This window comes from Lagenorhynchus albirostris, chromosome 6, assembly GCF_949774975.1.
Source record: "Lagenorhynchus albirostris chromosome 6, mLagAlb1.1, whole genome shotgun sequence".
Lineage (NCBI taxonomy): Eukaryota > Metazoa > Chordata > Mammalia > Artiodactyla > Delphinidae > Lagenorhynchus > Lagenorhynchus albirostris.
The window spans coordinates 34980672-34999578 of record NC_083100.1 but is presented as its reverse complement, the minus strand read 5'-3'; the positions used below and the strand labels follow the sequence as shown (position 1 = coordinate 34999578).

At 39.5% G+C, this 18907-nt stretch overlaps 1 protein-coding gene across 5 annotated transcripts in view; it reads right to left on the bottom strand.

Moving 5' to 3' along the window:
- KCTD18 (potassium channel tetramerization domain containing 18) overlaps window positions 1–18655 on the bottom strand; it is a 29354-nt gene extending 10699 nt beyond the window's left edge. The window contains exons 1-7 of one of the 5 annotated variants that reach the window (XM_060152365.1): window positions 18516–18647; window positions 17929–18001; window positions 15920–16155; window positions 14143–14354; window positions 8079–8272; window positions 6889–6983; window positions 645–747 (exon numbers count right to left, since the gene is read on the bottom strand). In XM_060152365.1, the coding sequence (XP_060008348.1) occupies window positions 645–747; window positions 6889–6983; window positions 8079–8272; window positions 14143–14354; window positions 15920–16079 (764 nt within the window). In that variant the 5' untranslated portion in view covers window positions 16080–16155; window positions 17929–18001; window positions 18516–18647. Of the gene's footprint in view, window positions 1–644; window positions 748–6888; window positions 6984–8078; window positions 8273–14142; window positions 14355–15919; window positions 16156–17928; window positions 18002–18088; window positions 18462–18515 lie in introns of those variants that run through there. The other 4 variants (XM_060152367.1, XM_060152366.1, XM_060152368.1 and 1 more) reach the window with 4 other exon arrangements.
- Between the last annotated feature and the right edge of the window lie 252 nt (window positions 18656–18907).

Here is an 18907-nt window from a genome sequence, read left to right as displayed (position 1 = left end):
CTGGTAACTTTGCATTTGATTTTTTTTTTTATTTTGGCCACGCCACACAGCTTGTGGGATTTTATTTCCCTGACCAGGGATTGAACCCGGGCCCTCGGCAGTGAGAGCACAGAGTCCTAACCACTGACTGCCAGGGTATTCCCTCAAGATTTACATTTTGGGGCTTCCCTGGTGATGCAGTGGTTGAGAATCCACCTGCCAATGCAGGGGACACAGGTTCGAGCCCTGGTCCGGGAAGATCCCACATGCCGTGGAGCAACTAGGCCCGTCCACCACAACTACTGAGCCTGCGCTCTAGAGGCCGCGAGCCACAACTACCGAGCCTGTGTGCCACAACTACTGAAGCCCGCACGCCTAGAGCCCGTGCTCCGCAACAAGAGAAGCCACCGCAGAGAAGCCTGTGCACCACAACGAAGAGTAGCCCCCGCTCACTGCAACTAGAGAAAGCCCACACTCAGCAACGAAGACCCAATGCAGCCAAAAATAAATAAATAAAGATTTATACTTTGATGGTAAGGCAGAATATTCACCTAGGTGATTAATAAGCTCAATGAGGTCAAGAACCATTATTCACTCCCCCAGTAGAGGCAGTAAAAATATAGGTCATAGATTAATTTTTTAAAAATCAACAAAGAACAGATAACCTCTTTCGAATTGGGGCCATGTGACGTAGGCTTCCATGTAAAGGCCGCTCTTCCAGAGTCCAACATTCTATCAGTTCATGAGGCACCCGCCAGTAGCTAACACCTGGAAGATAAAAAGACAATTTAGAGAACCACTGTCCACTGCCAAAGGCTCAGCAACACTTTTGTATAAGACCGGCCAGAAAAAGTTTAAGGTTCATGACTCCCATTTGATGAAGAGAAGTATAAGCAGGAAGTGCTCCCAAGAAGAGCCAGGGCAATAGTGGCATAGCTCATGACCCGGGTCCAGAAAGAGCTGGCTACCAGCCGCCCCAGCTCTGCCACTGATAACCAGAGGTCGTTATACAGACCTTGGGCAACTGAGTGTATGCTGGTTAAGGGCACAGGCACTGGAGCCAAAACTGCCTGGGTCTGGATCCCATTTCTGTTATTCACTAATCATATCACCTTGGGAAAATTTTCTCATCTGTGAAATGATGACAATAATAGTACATACCTTGCTGCGATAATTAAATGAGAAAATAAAAACAAAATGCCTAGAACAGGGCCTGGCACAGACTTAGCACTCAAGAGATGTTAGGTGCCTTTATTATAAGTCACAGTGTTGGTAGTAATGTGAAAGGATTGGACAGTAGGGGTTCTAACACTTGCCCTGTCTACCTCACTAGGTTGCTGCAATCATCAAATCAGATAAATTTTGTGAACCACTCTGTAAGAGGCAACCACTATATGAATATGAGGTATCAATACCTTATAGGCATCTTTTCAAACAAGAATGATCTGTGTTAATGTGGCAGGCCAAGATTCCAGTCAAATTCACTTAATTTTTAAATCTGATACGTTTCTTTGTTTAAATTTATTCTATTGAAGTATAGTTGATTTACAATGTTGTGTTAATTTCTGCTGTACAGCAAAGTGATTCAGTTATACATACATACACATGTGTATGTGTATATATATATATATTTTTTTTTCATATTCTTTTCCATTATGGTTTATCACAGGATATTGAATACAGTTCCCTGTGCTATACAATAGGACCTTGTTGTTTATCCATTCTATATATAATAGTTTGATATGTTTCTGATTGAAAGCTGAAAATGTATTCCTTTTTTTTTTTAATTTATTTTTGGCTGTGTTGGGTCTTCGTTGCTGCGCGCGGGCTTTCTGTGGTTGCAGCAAGCGGGGGCTGCTCTTCGTTGTGCTGCGCGGGCTTCTCAGTGCGGTGGAGCATGGGCTCTAGGCGCGCGGGCTGCAGTAGCTGTGGCACGCGGGCTCAGTAGTTGTGGCTTGTGGGCTCAGTAGTTGTGGCACGTGGGCTCAGTAGTTGTGGCTCGCGGGCTCTAGAGCACAGGCTCAGTAGTTGTGGTGCACAGGCTTAGCTGCTCCGCGGCATGTGGGATCTTCCCGGACAAGGGAACGAACCTGTGTCCCCTGAATTGGCAGGCGGATGCTTAACCACTGCGCCACCAGGGAAGTCCCTGAAAATGTATTCTTATGAAGCTTAAAAACCTTATGCTAAGTGAAAGAAGCCAGACACAAAAGGTTATATATTGTATGATTCCATTTATATAAATATCCAGAATACACAAATCCACTGAGACAGAGAGCTGACTGGTAGTTGCCAGGGGCTGAGGGGAGAGTGGAATGCAGAGTAACTGCTTAATGGATACTGGGTTTCCTTTTGTGGTGACAGAAGTGTTTTGGAACTAAATAGAGGTGCTGGTTACACACACTGTTAATGTAGCAAATGTCACTGAAATGTATACTGTAATTAATTCTATGCTGTGTGAATTTCACCTCATTTTTAAAAAAAAGAACCATAAAAATTATACATAGGCACATTAAAAAAGGCTTAAAGAATGATGCTGAATAAAAACTGCTTGGTATTAAAAACAACAGTAACCTTTAAGTCCCAAGAAGGAATCTGGTGTCTTCTTTTTTAATCATTAAAGGGCTAGTAATAACAAACAACTTAGCAAGCTGGGCACATAAGTTATTATATATAATAGACATGTCCAAATACTCGAAGTCTATGGACCTCATTTTAAGACAACAACTTTCTAGAACTGCTTGATCATACTCCCAAACCTACTTATGCTACAAAGCCATCACCAAATCTCATCCATTAAGTTTTTATTTTTAAGTCAGGTTTATTGAGATATAATTTACATAAAATAAAATTCACTCTTTTTAAGTACACTGAGTTTTGACAGATGTATACAGTCATGTAACTATGGCCACAATCAAGATACAGAACATTTCTATCATCCCCAAAAAGTTCCCTCCTACCCTTCCACAGTTGATGCCCTGTCCTCCATTCCTTAGTTTTGCCTTTTCCAAAGTATCATATAAATGGAATCATACACCACATAGCCTTTTGTGTCTGGCTTCTTTACCATGATGCTTTGAAGATTCATCCATGTTGATATATGTATCAATAATCATCTCTTTTTATTTCTGAGTATTCCTTTAAATGGATATACTGCAGGCTTCCCTGGTGGCGCAGTGGTTGGGAGTCCACCTGACAATGCAGGGGACACGGGTTTGTGCCCCGGTCCGGGAAGATCCCACATGCCACAGAGCGGCTGGGCCTGTGAGCCATGGCCGCTGAGCCTGAGTGTCCGGAGCCTGTGCTCTGCAACGGGAGAGGCCACAACAGTGAGAGGCCTGCGTACCACAAAAAAAAAAAAAAAAAAGGATATACTGCAATTTGTTTTTAAGACTTTCATTTTTTTCCTGCCTATAATTCACATTCATTGTACAAAACTTGGAAAATATAGAAAAGTATATATAAAAAAAAATAAAAATCACTTCTAATCCTAAAACTAGGAATCGTGGCTCATGACATTTTGATGTATCTCATTCCAGTCTTTTTTCTATTCGTATGATATGCACATAATTGAAAACACATTATATTTAATTTTGTTTTCTGCTTTTGACCATTTCTTACTTTATCATGCGCACTCATCAACATAAAAAGTTATTCAAAATAATTTTATTTTATCATTATTATTTTTTCAGCCACGCAGCATGCGGGATCTTAGTTCCCCAACCAGGGATCGAACCCATATTCCCTGCAGTGGATGTGTGGAGTCCTAACCAAAAGACCACCCAGGAATTCCCTCAAAATAATTTTAATAGCTATATCCATCTATAACCTGTGGATGTGCCAATGTGTATTTAACCCTGTATTATAGACATTTAGATTGCTTTTATTTTTTCCCTATTATGAATAATGTTTAGTTGAACATCTCTGTTCATAAGCCTTTGTCTGCATTTGATTTTGTCTTTAAGGTAGATTTCTAGAAGTAGAATTATTGGCTCAAAGAATATGAACAATTTTGATGCTATTGATACATACTGATAAATTATTTCCAAAAAAAGTAATATGAACTTTATTCCTGCCAAGAATTCATGAGATCTTTACTAATCTGGTATATAAAAAAATAGTTCTCATTTAATGTATAGTTCATTGATAATGAGTTTGAACCTCTGCCACATTTATTTCCTTTTCTGGGAATTTTATGGCCATGAACCTTATACATTTATTTGTAGTAGGGTTGAGCTGGTTTTCTAATGAATTTAAATAAACCCTTTATTATAAGGGTAATCTTTGTCCAGTTAATGCAACACTTTTATCCAAGTTTTTTATTAGTTTCTAAATTTTATTTATAATGTTTTATGTTTTAAAGTTAATACATTAAATATTATGTAATCAAACTTCTTTGTCTTTATGTTTTATTTTAAGCTTATAATTTCTTTCCCTATTAAGAAATCAGTTATTTGCTTACATTTCATTATAGTCTATAATAGTTTCATTTTTCATTCATAAATCTACCTGGGATTATTTTCATAAATGATGTGAGGTTAAAGTTCTGTTTTTCTCCCAAATAATCTATCCTTTTTTATTGGTATTTAATGCTTTCTTATCACATAGTGATTTTATTCTTATAAATTTAATGGATTTTACTCCTGATCTCTGCATCTATTCTTGTACCAGAAAGACATGGTTTTATTAGTATAGAGCTACATATAGTATTTTGGCCATCAAACAGAGTTAAACTCATCCCTCTAATGACTTCTACTTCCCAAAATGTTTTGGGGTATTTCACCTGTTTATTCTTTCAAAGGAATTTTAGGATCATTTCCTCAAGATTCCCAAAGAGGTCCATTGATATTTTGGTAGGAATTGTGTTAAACCTATAATTTAATCTGAGAAACACTGACATCTTTATAATATTCAGATTTCTCATTCAGGATCATGGTATGTCTCACAGTAATCTTCATCTCTTCTTTTTTTATAGATGGATAGATGGATGGATGGACAGATAAATACATTTTAGCAGTTTTCTTCGTAAAGGACCCAAGCATTTCTTGGTGGCGCAGCCTAGTTATTTTTGTTTATTGCTATTGTGAATGGGATTTTCTCCTATAATTTCTAATTAATTTACCATAAGTAAACTGCTAATCTTTATTTATATTGTATCTAGCTAGTTTAGTCTACTAAACTCATCATTTGAAATACCTTTAGTCGATTCTTTTCGGGTTTTCTACAAAGACATATTGTCCACAAATAACAATAACTGTCTTCTTCCTTTCAATAGTTCTTTCTCTTACTTCTGTTTCCTGTATTATGGCTTTCCACAGGCCTTCCAGAACTTTGTTAGATAACAATGATACTCTATTGCATGCTTTCTAAAAAGTTAAAATCAGTCACACGCTTTGTTAAAGTCAGTGATCCCAGCTCTCTGCTCCAGCTTCCTGAGTCAGTGTAGAAAGAAACCCAGCCAGGCCCTCCCAAAGCTTCCCAGGCAGCCTGCTAGTCCAGCGGCACAAAAGGAGACAAGAACACCAGGGGGGTAGTTCTTCAACTTAAGCCCAAGTGTCTCAAAGTCAATTCAATCTCAAGTAATAAGCTTAAAGAGAATAGCATTTTGTTCAACACACTTCATCCTATCTGTTTGAAGGGCATGATATGAAAAGAAAAAGGAGGAAAACTGAGTGGGGCAAAGTTGAGGAAAAAAAGGATTGGTACTAGCATCCTGCCTGAAAGAGGAACAGCTGATAGTTTTAAAAAGCCTCTTCCTTTCCTTATTCAATCTTACATGACTTGCAATGTCTGTCTCTACCAGCTTTTAAGATCATTTGAGGACTGAGATGTGTCTTATTTATCTTTGGACAATTTTAGGACTTAATTATAGTGCTTGCACCTAATTGAGACTCAATACATGTTAATTAAGAAAAAAAACTTAGGCATAGAACAGTTAACCCTCTGTGATCTTTAAGCAAGTGGCATGTCTCTCTGAGACTTCTTTTCCTCATCAATAAAATCGTAAACCAGCATACAGGCTTGTTTTAGGACTAAGAGATACTGAATGTAAACTACATATCACAATGAATATCAAGCAGCATTACTATTATCAACTCACATAAGCAGCTTGGTAAAGACAGTCAAATTTCAAAGTGTGCATTTAAAGAATATTTGTTTTCTAAGGGCTCTTTAGATATCTTCCCAGCATGATTTTCATTTTCTCTCTCTCCCTTTATTTTTTTTTTGATTACACATTTTATGCTTAATTTAGAGGTATACTTCCTAGGACAATGCTAGGTACACAGTAGGTGCTACAGAAACTCTTTTTATTATTTTTTTGTAATAAATTTATTTATTTATTTTTGGCTGTGTTGGGTCTTCGTTGCTGTGTGCGGGCAGTCTCTAGTTGCAGCAAGCGGGGGCTATTCTTCGTTGTGGTGCGCGGGCTTCTCATTGCAGTGGCTTCTCTTGTTGTGGAGCACGGGCTCTAGGCGCGTGGGCGTCAGTAGTTGTGGCTCGTGGGCTCTAGAGCGCAGGCTCAGTAGTTGTGGCACACGGGCTTAGTTGCTCTGTGGCATGTGGGATCTTTCTGGACCAGGGCTCGAACCCGTGTCCCCTGCATTGGCAGGCGGATTCTTAACCACTGCACCACCAGGGAAGCCCCAGAAACTCTTTTTAAATTGAACTAAATAAGCATAACTAACAAAAGTATATTTTAGGTTACTGTATTGTAGATTATTAATAATACCTAGCAATTCATGGGGTTTAAAAATTTGTAAGTAAACTGCCTCAGTGTTACTATAAGGTGACAACTACCTGGACCCACACCAAAAACATCTTCTCAAAAAAAGAAATGCTGTATTTGAACTTGCTTTGTCTTATTAAGGAAAAGTCTACTTTCTGCCATGAAATGAAAGAATTGTACTGTACCTTTTCCTTCCCAGGCATCAAAGGCATCCATCATTTCCTTCAATTCTGCTACTGAATAATAGCTCCAAATATACTGAACATTATTTCCTGCCTCCCTAGAAATATTACAAAAGGTAATGAAAATATACTACCTAGGTATGAATGTGTATACATATATACAGCTAATAGACACTCAATAAGTGCTTGTTAACTAAGGAAAAAAAATATGTAGGTAATGAGTAGTTGTTCTTCTGTGATCCTTAAGCATATATATATATGTATATATATATATATTCTATATACGACATACTAGATGAGTATAATATACTATACTTACGTACTAACCTACATTTAGTCTCTTTACTGAGGTAAAGTATTTGTTAATTCCACAATATAAACTGTGCAGACAAATCAACAAATCCTTAAAATAAGTTTTCTTAAAAAATCACCTAACTCCAGTAAAGTTAGAAAAGGTTCAACTTTGACTAAAACTTTCCTAGCACTATGTCAGGCACTTATATATCATATACAAACATCCCTGCCTGTAAAGAATTCAGAAAATGATAACATATTAATTATCTAAACAGCAAGCTCATGTGGTCGTGCATTAGTCACTGGCATGTGACCCAATCCAATCTCTCAGAGAATTAAAAAAAAAATTTTGCTAAGTGAATTGACTAGTATAAATGAGATTACAGGGAAAATATTAACAGAATAACCCTTAAGAATTTAACATGTTCAAGGCATAGAATTTTAAAGTTGGGAGGGACCAGATGAAAAGTCTTTCAGCATTTCTCAAACCAAGACATCAAGACACAGGCCAGTGCTGGGTCCCTCAGTGGGCCTGCTGACTTCTAGGCCAGGCTTCTGTCCCTGGACTATAGTGGACGGGAGATACCCAGGCATGTGGCTTTTCTTTCCTTTCTTTCTTTTCTCTTTTTATAATGCCTCTCAGGGGATTCTGATGACCACTCCCAGTTGAGAACCACTGTACTAGACCACGTAGATGGCCTATTGCTTATACAGATGTGAAATGGTCTGAATTACAACCTCTTCATGAAACAGGCCTATCTCGACAGCTATGAGATTCACTCTGTCTGTTGAGAGGTACTGGCTTCTTTCCTAGTCAACCACATATTCCATTCAATAACACCTCTTAGAAGAGACCAAGACTTTATTTTGTTCCTTTTCATATTTAAACGCAGACATACCTTTTAAAAACGCATTTACTGTGAATTCTTCCTCCCAGCTGCTTATCAATTGCATCTGTTCCATCAGTTTTTGTGGAATATACACCAATAATTCTACTCTCACAGCTTGCACCAGATGTGTTAAGATAGTGGAGAACCCAAACTGTTGGTTTATTGCAAACTAAACCATACGAATCACAGAAGTCTGTTAAAGCCTGGGGCAAAAAAATATATAAAATTTGAATTTAATTCTGGAGTAAAGTCAAAATGAATTTGCTCTATTACTTTCATGTAAAGCTGTAATTTCAGCTGGTCATAACGGAAATAAAAAGATTATATATCTCAGCCTACTGTTTATGCCTTTAAAAACCAAACCATTTGTTGAATTTGGGGTATTGGGGGAGGTGAGGCAAATTACCACCCAAAAACCCAAAACCTTCTCAGCTAGAGAATCTTTTTCCACATGGAAATTATGTTTTACTTCCTCTTCCTTTAGACTCACTACCAACATCATTTTAAAATCTTCATATAATAAGCAAAAGTTAAAATTCTTTCTTTTCCCTTTCTTTTCCCCCCGATTTTCCATTTGACTCAATCTTCCTTTTACCTCCTACTGACTTGCCCCATAGTTGATACTTATTCTTAACTCCAAATCCAATCATGGATTTACCAGATTAACTTGTTCTTTTACACTGAAAGATATGAATATATGAACTCGATATATACTGTCTGAACTCATTTGGCATTTATCCACCTATTCACTCAATCACTTGAATACTAAGTACCTATGTGTGAATAATAAGCACTGTCTAAGGCCTTGGAGACATAATGGTGAGCAGGAGACAGGGTCCCTCCTTGAGTTTACAGCTGATGCAGAAGACAGACATTAAATAAGCCATCAGCACACAGTGTAAGAAGTGCTACTAGGTAAGCCTACGAGGTGCTAAGGGGCACAGAGGAAGAGGGCTTCACCCAGTGGAGTGGTACAGGCCTTCCCTGGGAGAAACAGCATTATTGCTGTGAGCTCTCTGAGGACAGGCACTCTTTTCTGTTTTGTTTTGTATCCCAAGTCCCTAGAAAAGTACCTGATACAAAGGAGATGCTTAATATTTACTGACTCAGTGAAGGAAAAGAGGACCCTAACATGTGTTGCATTTTCATTTAATATTGTCATCTAACTCCTGTATTGGCTTTTATCTTCACTTGCACATCTATGAAAATCACCAACAACATTATAAACCATTCAAGGGCAAAAACTGCATGTCATATTTCTTTGTGTCCCACACAGTCCCTAGAACAGGGTCCTATATGTCAAAAACATTTGAAATAAATAGGAGTTGGCTGGCAGAATGAATGTTTGCATGCTGTGTCTGTTGTGCATACAAACCAAGAATGAAAGACTATAAAGGTGAATGTTAATCTGTCCCAACTTTCCAGTTAGGCTTTTTCAGCCCCACTCTGCAGATATGGCAAACAGCATCAAAAGACTGTTCGACAACTCAGTTTATAAATAATTCCAATAGCAGAACCCATACAACCATGCAAATTCCCAAAGGGGATCTGGAACCAAATCAACTTTCTCTTCATGCTGCACTCCTAATAACCATACTGTCAGCTTGCTCTCCTAAACACTGACATCCAACTCAAAGAATTCAAACCAATTCAACCCACTTTTCACTATGAACAATTATCTAGGAAAAATATTTTTCTTAGATGTTCAAGGTGCTAATTAATAGTAAATATAATACTTATCAATAAGACAAAACAGATGAAGCTGTTCAAGTCATGTAAAGACATTTCAAATGTGATTTAAAACAGAAGCATCTTAAAAAAAGATTTACTGATCTCAAGGTGAAGTAATCAAACTAATGTTTTAGCTTAGTAACAAACTGCTACACTCACTAAATCAGGTAAGGGATTTTATACAATCTTTTATTTATCATGACCATCCTTTTAAAATATCATTTCAGTAAATGAATTAATCCCACTATACCCTCACATACTACAGTACTGCTCTTAATTTAAGAAGAACTTCAAGAGCAGAAGAGTTCTATTTAAAAAAGCCATCAGAAAGTGTTAAACATTCAATGAAGAAGAAAAACTCCATAAACTTTTGGGTGGCATGGTAATACACTTTCCTAGAATACAATTTTGGTCTTAAAAAATGAGTAGTGGTAATTAAGAAACATGTCTTCAAAAACTGTAGAGAAGTAACAATATGTTACTAAATAACCAAGAGATCACTGAAGAAATCAAAGAGGAAATCAGAAAATACCTAGAGAAAAATGACAATGAAAACACGATGATCCAAAACCTATGGGATGCAGCAAAAGCAGTTCTAAGAGGGAAGTTTACAGCAATACAAGCCTACCTCAAGAAATAACAAACATCTCAAATAAACAATCTAAACTTGCACCTAAAGGAATGAGAGAAAGAAGAACAAACAAAACCCAAAGGTAGTAGAAGGAAAGAAATCATAAAGATCAGAGCAGAAATAAATGAAATAGAAACAAAGAAAACGATAGCAAAGATCAATAAAACTAAAAGCTGGTTCCTTGAGAAGATAAACAAAATTGATAAACCTTTAGCCAGACTCATCAAGAAAAAGAGGAAGAGGACTCAAATCAATAAAATTAGAAATGAAAAAGGAGAAGTTACAACAGATACTGCAGGAATACAAAGCATCCTAAGAGACTACTACAAGCAACTTTATACCAGTAAAATGGATAACCTGGAAGAAATGGACAAATTCTTAGAAAGGTATAACCTTCTAAGACTGAACCCAGAAGAAATAGAAAATATGAACAGACCAATCACAAGTAATAAAATTGAAACTGTGATTAAAAATCTTCCAACAGGACTCCCCTGGTGGCACAGTGGTTAAGAATCCACCTGCCAATGCAGGGGACACGGGTTCGAGCGCTAGTCTAGGAAGATCCCACATGCCGCAGAGCAACTAAGCCCGTGCGCCACAACTACTGAGCCTGCGCTCTACAGCCCATGTGCCACATCTACTGAGCTCACATGCTGCAACTACTGAAGCCTGCGCACCTACAGCCCGTGCTCCACAACAAGAGAAGCCACCGCAATGAGAAGCCCGTGCACTGCAATGAAGAGTAGCCCCCGCTCACCGCAACTAGAGAAAGCCCACATGCAGCAACAAAGACCCAATGCAGCCAAAAATAAAGTAAATAAATTTATAAAAAAGAAAACTAAAATTTAAAAAAATAAATTAAATAAATAAAAAATCTTCCAACAAACAAAAGTCCAGGACCAGATGGCTTCACAGTTGAATTCAATCAAACATTTAGAGAAGAGCTATCATCCATCCTTCTCAAACTCTTCCAAAAAATTGCAGAGGAAGGAACTCTCCCAAACTCTTTCTATGAGGCCACCATCACCCTGATATCAAAACCAGACAAAGATATGACAAAAAAAGAAAACTACAGAGCAATATCACTGACGAATATAGATGCAAAAATCCTCAACAAAATACTAGCAAACAGAATCCAACAACACATTAAAAGGACCATACACCATGATCAAGTGGGATTGATCCCAGGGATGCAAGGATTCTTCAATATACGTAAATCAATCAATGTGATACACCATATTAACAAACTGAAGAATAAAAACCATATGATCATCTCAATAGATACAGAAAAAGCTTTTGACAAAATTCAACACCCATTTATGATAAAAACTCTCCAGAAAGTGGGCATAGAGGGAACCTACCTCAACATAATAAAGGCCATATACGAAAAACCCACAGCAAACATCATTCTCAATGGTGAAAAACTGAAAGCATCTCCTCTAAGATCAGGAACAAGACAAGGATGTCCACGCTCCCCACTATCATTCAACATAATTTTGGAAGTCCTAGCCACAGCAATCAGAGAAGAAAAAGAAATAAAAGGAATACAAATTGGAAAAGAAGAAGTAAAACTGTCACTGTTTGCAGATGACATGATACTATACATAGAGAATCCTAAAGATGCCACCAGAAAACTACTAGAGCTAATCAATGAATTTGGTAAAGTGGCAGGACACGAAATTAATGCACAGAAATCTCTTGCATTCCTATACACTAATGACGAAAAATCTGAATGAGAAATTAAGGAAACACTCCCATTTACCACTGAAACAATAAGAATAAAATACCTAGGAATAAACCTACCTAAGGAGACAAAAGACCTGTATACAGAAAACTATGGGACACTGATAAAAGAAATTAAAGATGATATAAACAGATGTAGAGATATACCATGTTCTTGGATTGGAAGAATCAATATTGTGGAAATGACTATACTACCCAAAGCAATCTACAGATTCAAGGCAATCCCTATCAAATTACCAATGGCATTTTTTACGGAACTAGGACAAAAAATCTTATAATTTGTATGGAGACACAAAAGACCCCGAATAGCCAAAGCAGTCTTGAGGGAAAAAAACGGAGGTGGAGGAATCAGACTCCCTGACTTCAGACTATACTACAAAGCTACAGTCATCAAGACAATATGGTACTGGCACAAAAACAGAAATATAGATCAATGGAACAGGATAGAAAGCCCATAGATAATCCCACGCACCTATGGTCAACTCATCTATGACAAAGGAGGCAAGGACATATAATGGAGAAAAGACAGTGTCTTCAATAAGTGGTGCTGGGAAAACTGGACAGCTACATGTAAAAGAATGAAATTAGAACACTCCCTAACACCATACACAAAAATAAACTGAAAATGGATGAGAGACCTAAATGTAAGACCAGACACTATAAAACTCTTAGAGGAAAACATAGGAAGAACACTCTTTGAAATAAATCACAGCAAGATCTTTTTTGATCCACCTCCTAGAGTAATGGAAATAAAAACAAAAATAAACAAATGGGACCTAATGAAACTTAAAAGCTTTTGCACAGCAAAGGAAACTACAAATAAGATGAAAAGACAACCCTCAGAATGAGAGAGAGTATTTGCAAACAAAGCAATGGACAAAGGATTAATCTCCAAAATATATAAACAGCTCATGCAGCTCAATATTAAAAAAACAAACAACCCAATCCAAAAATGGCAGAAGACCTAAATAGGCATTTCTCCAGAGAAGACATACAGATGGCCAAGAAGCACATGAAAAGCTGCTCAACATCACTAATTATTAGAGAAATGCAAATCAAAACTACAATGAGGTATCACCTCACACCAGTTAGAATGGGCATCAACAGAAAATCTACAGACAACAAATGCTGAAGAGGGTGTGGAGAAAAGGGAACCCTCTTGCACTGTTGGTGGGAATGTAAATTGATACAGGCACTATGGAGAACAGTATGGAGGTTCCTTAAAGAACTAAAAATAGAATTACCATATGACCTAGCAATCCCACTACTGGGCATATACCCAGAGAGAATCATAATTCAAAAAGACACATGCACCCCAATGTTCATTGCAGCACTATTTACAATAGCCAGGACATGGAAGCAACCTAAATGCCCATCAACAGACGAATGGATAAAGAAGAAGTGGTACATATATACAATGGAATATTACTCAGCCATAAAAAGGAACGAAATTGAGTCATCTGTAGAGATGTGGATGGATCTAGAGACTGTCATACAGAGTGAAGTAAGTCAGAAAGAGAAAAATAAATATCATATATTAACGCATATATGTGGAACCTAGAAAAATGGTACAGATGAACCGGTCTGCAGGGCAGAAATAGAGACACAGATGTAGAAAACAAATGTATGGACACCAAGGGGGGAAAGTGGCGGGTGGTGGTGGTGGTGGTGGGATGAATTGGGAGATTGGGATTGACATATATACACTAATATGTATAAAATGAAAAATAAGAACATGCTGTATAAAAAAATAAAATAAAATAAAATTCAAAAATTCAAAACAAAACAAATAAAGGTATATAATACAGTTAAAAAAATATTGTAAGAAGTAAAGCGGTCTCATTTTGGTATGTTACAACATGGGCTATACAAAATAACATACACTGCTTTGTGCATAATAAATGTATAATAAATGAATATTAGATAAACATTCATACATATATTGTAAAATTAAGAAAATGCCAAGACCTTTTTAAGTTCTATATTTGACCTTAAAGAATATGTCTCCATTTCATTGGCCAAGTGGTCAGACAGGCTGTACGGATAAGGGATGCCAAAGTAATCAGCCTCTTCCTGCAGAGCAATGCGGGTTTGCTCCTCTGTGGGAATGTGAACTTCTCCGTGAAGATAATCCAAAAGGTATTTAAATAGATGTCCATCACGGTCAATAACACAAGCCCCTAGAAAATATTCAGTTCAAAAATGATTGAATAGATACAAATGACCACGGTAAAATTTCAACATGTCAAACTAGAATTAGACTGAAGACCTCCACAATTAGAAATGTTTCTTTCTCAAAAGAAAGTTAATATCTAGTGTTCAAATAGGTTTAGTCAAATTTGGGGAGCCTCTGTATTCTCACCTACAAGGAAAACGTATTTTGAGTTCCATTAGAAATCAAGGACTATATTCCCACTATGGCCTCTGCAAAAGCCATGGAGACCTTAGACTGCTGGTAGAAACAGAAGCTTACCACTAATCTCAACCCAGCTGGGCCAGGAAAGATGTATGGAGTTCCTCCCTAATGAGGGTATAATGAGGTCCAGCATTTGTATGTCAGTGACCCTACAAGTTGACCTGCAGTGTTGCCAACAAATAAACCCTGGGTTCCTAGCTATGGGCATGCCATTTGTTCAGACTTATTAGGTTAGTTCCTTTGTATGAAACTGTAGAAAAGAAATGCTATACTGGTACTGCTTTATGATAAAAGACTTTTTGTAGACAATTCAGCAGAATTAAGAAAACAAAAAAACACTTCTGTGTGAGGTTACTCAATGATTTCCTTCCTCCCTTGATTAGTTTAAGACGGGATTAAGAAGGTAAAAACTTAGGGGCAGAGGAAACAACTCAGTCCCTGCTTACCACCTTTATACCAACAAACTTTCTGTCCAGATGGACATCCAGTCCTGGGCACCAGACATCAGTGAGTTTTCCATTCTTCCAACTGCCATTCATCTGGCAAAGCAATCTCTCCAGACCCAGGGTTACTAACAGCCCCTCATGCTCTGATCTCCTCAATCCCTTTTTTCTAACACAGACCAAGAGTGGGTTCTACGAGCCCCAGAATGCCTAAGATGTACAAAAAGCCTTACTTGCTCTGCTGAAGTTTCTTTACCACCAGTAGTAGGTTCAGTGAATCCCAGAGCACTCAAAGCAGAGAGTGGCCCCAGGACCCTAACCCTTGTATTTTACAGTTTCTTCTGAAACACCAATTTTCAGTCCTGGGTGACTGACGGTATCACTGAACTGATGTTTTCTTAGGCATACACATCTGCCCACACAAGGCTCTGCAGCTGGACTAGGTGTGAGTTTAACACTAATTCTACACTGACAGTACCTGCCCTGTCAGCTATGAGGGCAGCTCCTTTCTCCAGAGAAATACATTTTTTAACTTGAAGAACACAGAGAGAAGCTAATATATTTAATCAGGCTCAATACCTTTACCCATTGAGTTGTATGAATGGAACAACTTTCAAAATATGATTAATCCCCATAATTAGGTGATGGTTGGCCTTTACACACATTCACTTTTTTGTCAACTTTTAGCGACAGCATCACAGATTCTAGAAACTGGTATTTAATTTCTCCATGTACTTAATGAATCTCCATACAGTCCCAATGATCTCAGTAATTAACAGAGTAAGCTAATACATTCTGTTGTAATTAGAAAAATTAAAGGGAATTTAAACTAGACTCCTATTTTAATGAACATTCATGATAATGCTTACAGACTTTAGATATTTACCTGATTCATCTGTTTTTAGAGGAAAACGACCACTGAACATGGATGCCAGCATTGAGTCCTTAAAGCGGCACAAGGACTGCCGCCTGGCTGTGTAAATACAGCCACCCACGTTCAGTCGAAGAATATCCAACACCTCTTCTTCTGCCTTGTGACCTTCCATTGGTCTCTCCGACGCCTGAAGTTTTGCCTCGAAACACTTTCAGAAACTGCAAAACAATGGTGGTCACAGTACCCCTCTGTAAAAACAAAGGACAATCACCATTGACATTTCCAACAATACATGAAATAGGTAATAAAAATAAATACATTCTAAAGTGGTTTAAAACAAATTCCTCAGCACCGGCAATACTGAATCGAAGGACTTAATGTAATACAAAAGAAGTTTGAGATATGCTGAGAAGCTGGAAAACTCTGGCTCAGAGGATTTGTAAATGATAATAAAGTATTACCAACCAAATCAGAGCTGTTGAAATGACTGTTTAAAGAATTAAATGAGATAATGCATTGTCTGTTACATATAAAGCAAAGGTGAGGCGTGCTTATGATCGTCAGTATTCACATATCTTTTTAAACTACAGTAAGTCTGAGGGAGCTGTGTAGACTTGCAGAGGGGAACAGCATGTAGCATGGAATCAGGCTATTAGGCTCTACCACTTACTAGCCTGGGACCTTGGGCAAATACTTATCCTCCTCTGCCTGTTTCCCCATCTCTAAATTGGAGGGAAGGATGATGCCTACCTCAAAGGACTATCAGAGGAATAATTGACAGAAAATATAAAAAGCATATAGAACAGTGTCTGGCTCAGAGTAAGTACTCAATAAATGATAAATATTATCTATAATAATATAAAAATTTACAAGAGGGTATATACTGAAGGACCTTATATTGGCTCTGGAGATGTAAGGAAACATAAGAGCAGAAATTATTAACAACAGTAGTTGTAATTCTTAAGTTAGGTAACTAAGGAATATATAATTTATCAACTGAGATCAGAATTCCATGTATACCAAAAGCCAAACTGGTCCAGAAGAACAACAGATGACATCTCTCAATCATGTGGCTTCTTCCCTCTGAAATAGCTGAACCTTTAGAGACATTTTAAGGATTTTATTTCTTAATCCATTCTGGAGATAGATGAACCACAGCTGACTGTGGCATTCCTACAGAACCTAAAACAATACCCTGAGGAAAAGTGTCCTCCCAATGTATCTTCACATTTCATAGCAAGTGTAAAATGGCTACCAATAGGCTCAACTGCATGCATGGCCATTCACTTTGCCATCAACTTTGAGCATCTTTTCATAGATGCTCCAGTTTAGCCAATTTCCAATAAGAGAAGGAGACCATTAGAGTCTGAGGAACACCATGTGTGTGAAACACAGTAGACAAGAAACTATTATGGGCCAACAGTCCAGCCTTCAGAACCCACTTATCAATGTGACTTTCTACACTGCCTAAAAATCCAAGGAGCAGCCCAACAATGAACCATGTGAAAGAACCACTTCTGAGGCCTGGAATGGAACTGGTTCACGCTGTCCCTGTTACCAGCTCCCTGGAATCCTATCTATTCTTCAAAGCTGCAGGCAAACCTCACTGCTTACATGACCTTCCCAAGCACCCCCAGTTAGAATCCTTGCACGGTTGTCCCAGATATACTTTGTACCCCTGTCCACATATTGTTCCACTTGACTAATCCCTAATTTGGGGGACTATAAGCTGCATCACCCCTAACAATTCCCATTTACTGAACGCTATGTGCCAGCCACTGTAGGAGACACTTGACAGACATTACCTCATTCACACAAAAGCCCTACTGGGTAGGAGTTACTGTCCCTACTGACAGGTGAGGACACTGGAGAAAGAAACAGTAATGTGTGCAGGGCTAGGGCTGCCCTGCCATAAGTGGTGGAGTCAGCCCCAATCCAGGTCAGCAGGACCAACTCCAAGTTCTTCCAGCTGCACCCCACACCGACTCCTTCAGCACCGTTTCACTCCTAAGGCTCCTGACCTGGGCACTTCACTCACTAAGCGTCTGTCCGTCTGAAGACTCCGGTGGACGGCAATAGGAACACAGCAGCACCCTAGGCGCAAGGATTCAAGAGATACCCCTAAGGCAGAGGACCATCACCATTTCAAGGCCAGTCACAGGGCCCCACCTTCAAACGCACCCACTTGCACTCCCTGCTGGGTCGACAGTGCCCAGCCCGCGGTTCCGTGACCACCTGCACCAAAACCATCAGGGACACTTTGCTGAAAATGCAGATTCCCGGACCACGACATAGACTCTGGTTCAGAAAGTCTTAGGTGGGGTCGGGAGTCCCCCCCGCGGACACTACTTTGAGAAACGCTCAAGGGACTCCCACGACGCGGGACGAGAGGTGAGGGGCTGGGACACCACAAAGCCCCGCGGGGGTCTCCCCGCGGTCCTGGGATCCCGAATCGGCCCGAAGCCCGAGCCTGCAGCCCCGGGCGCCCGTGTTACAGCGCGGCCCGGGCCCTTCCTCAGGGCGCCCTGCCGCCTCCCGGGTCCGCGGCCCACCCGGCGCTCCGCTCCTCCGCAGGGGATGGGCGGGGTAGGCGGCCTCCCCGACTGACCTGCGGCCCGCCCGGCCCTTGGCAAGGGCGCCGGACGCCACGGGGCCCGACACGGAAGTGAGCGCCTCCCCGCCTGCTCGGCAACTCGTGTAGCAGCGAGGCTCCAGTGCCGCCTCAGCGCGTCTCAGCCTGGCGGCGACGGCCGGGAGACGAAGGCCCCACCCCGGACACGCCCAGGACACGCCCCTCCAGGGCCCCGCCCCCGGGCTGGTTCCCCCACCTCCGGCCGCCGCCGCCTGCTTTGGGGAGGGCGCGAGGTCTGGCAGTCTCGGTACAATGCCGGGAAAGGAAAGGACACGCAGAGAGACGCAGGCTGGATCCCCGAGGGACGGTCTTGTCCGTTCAGAGGCGGCTCTTACACATGAAGAAAACAGCACCGAAGTTGCGATCGT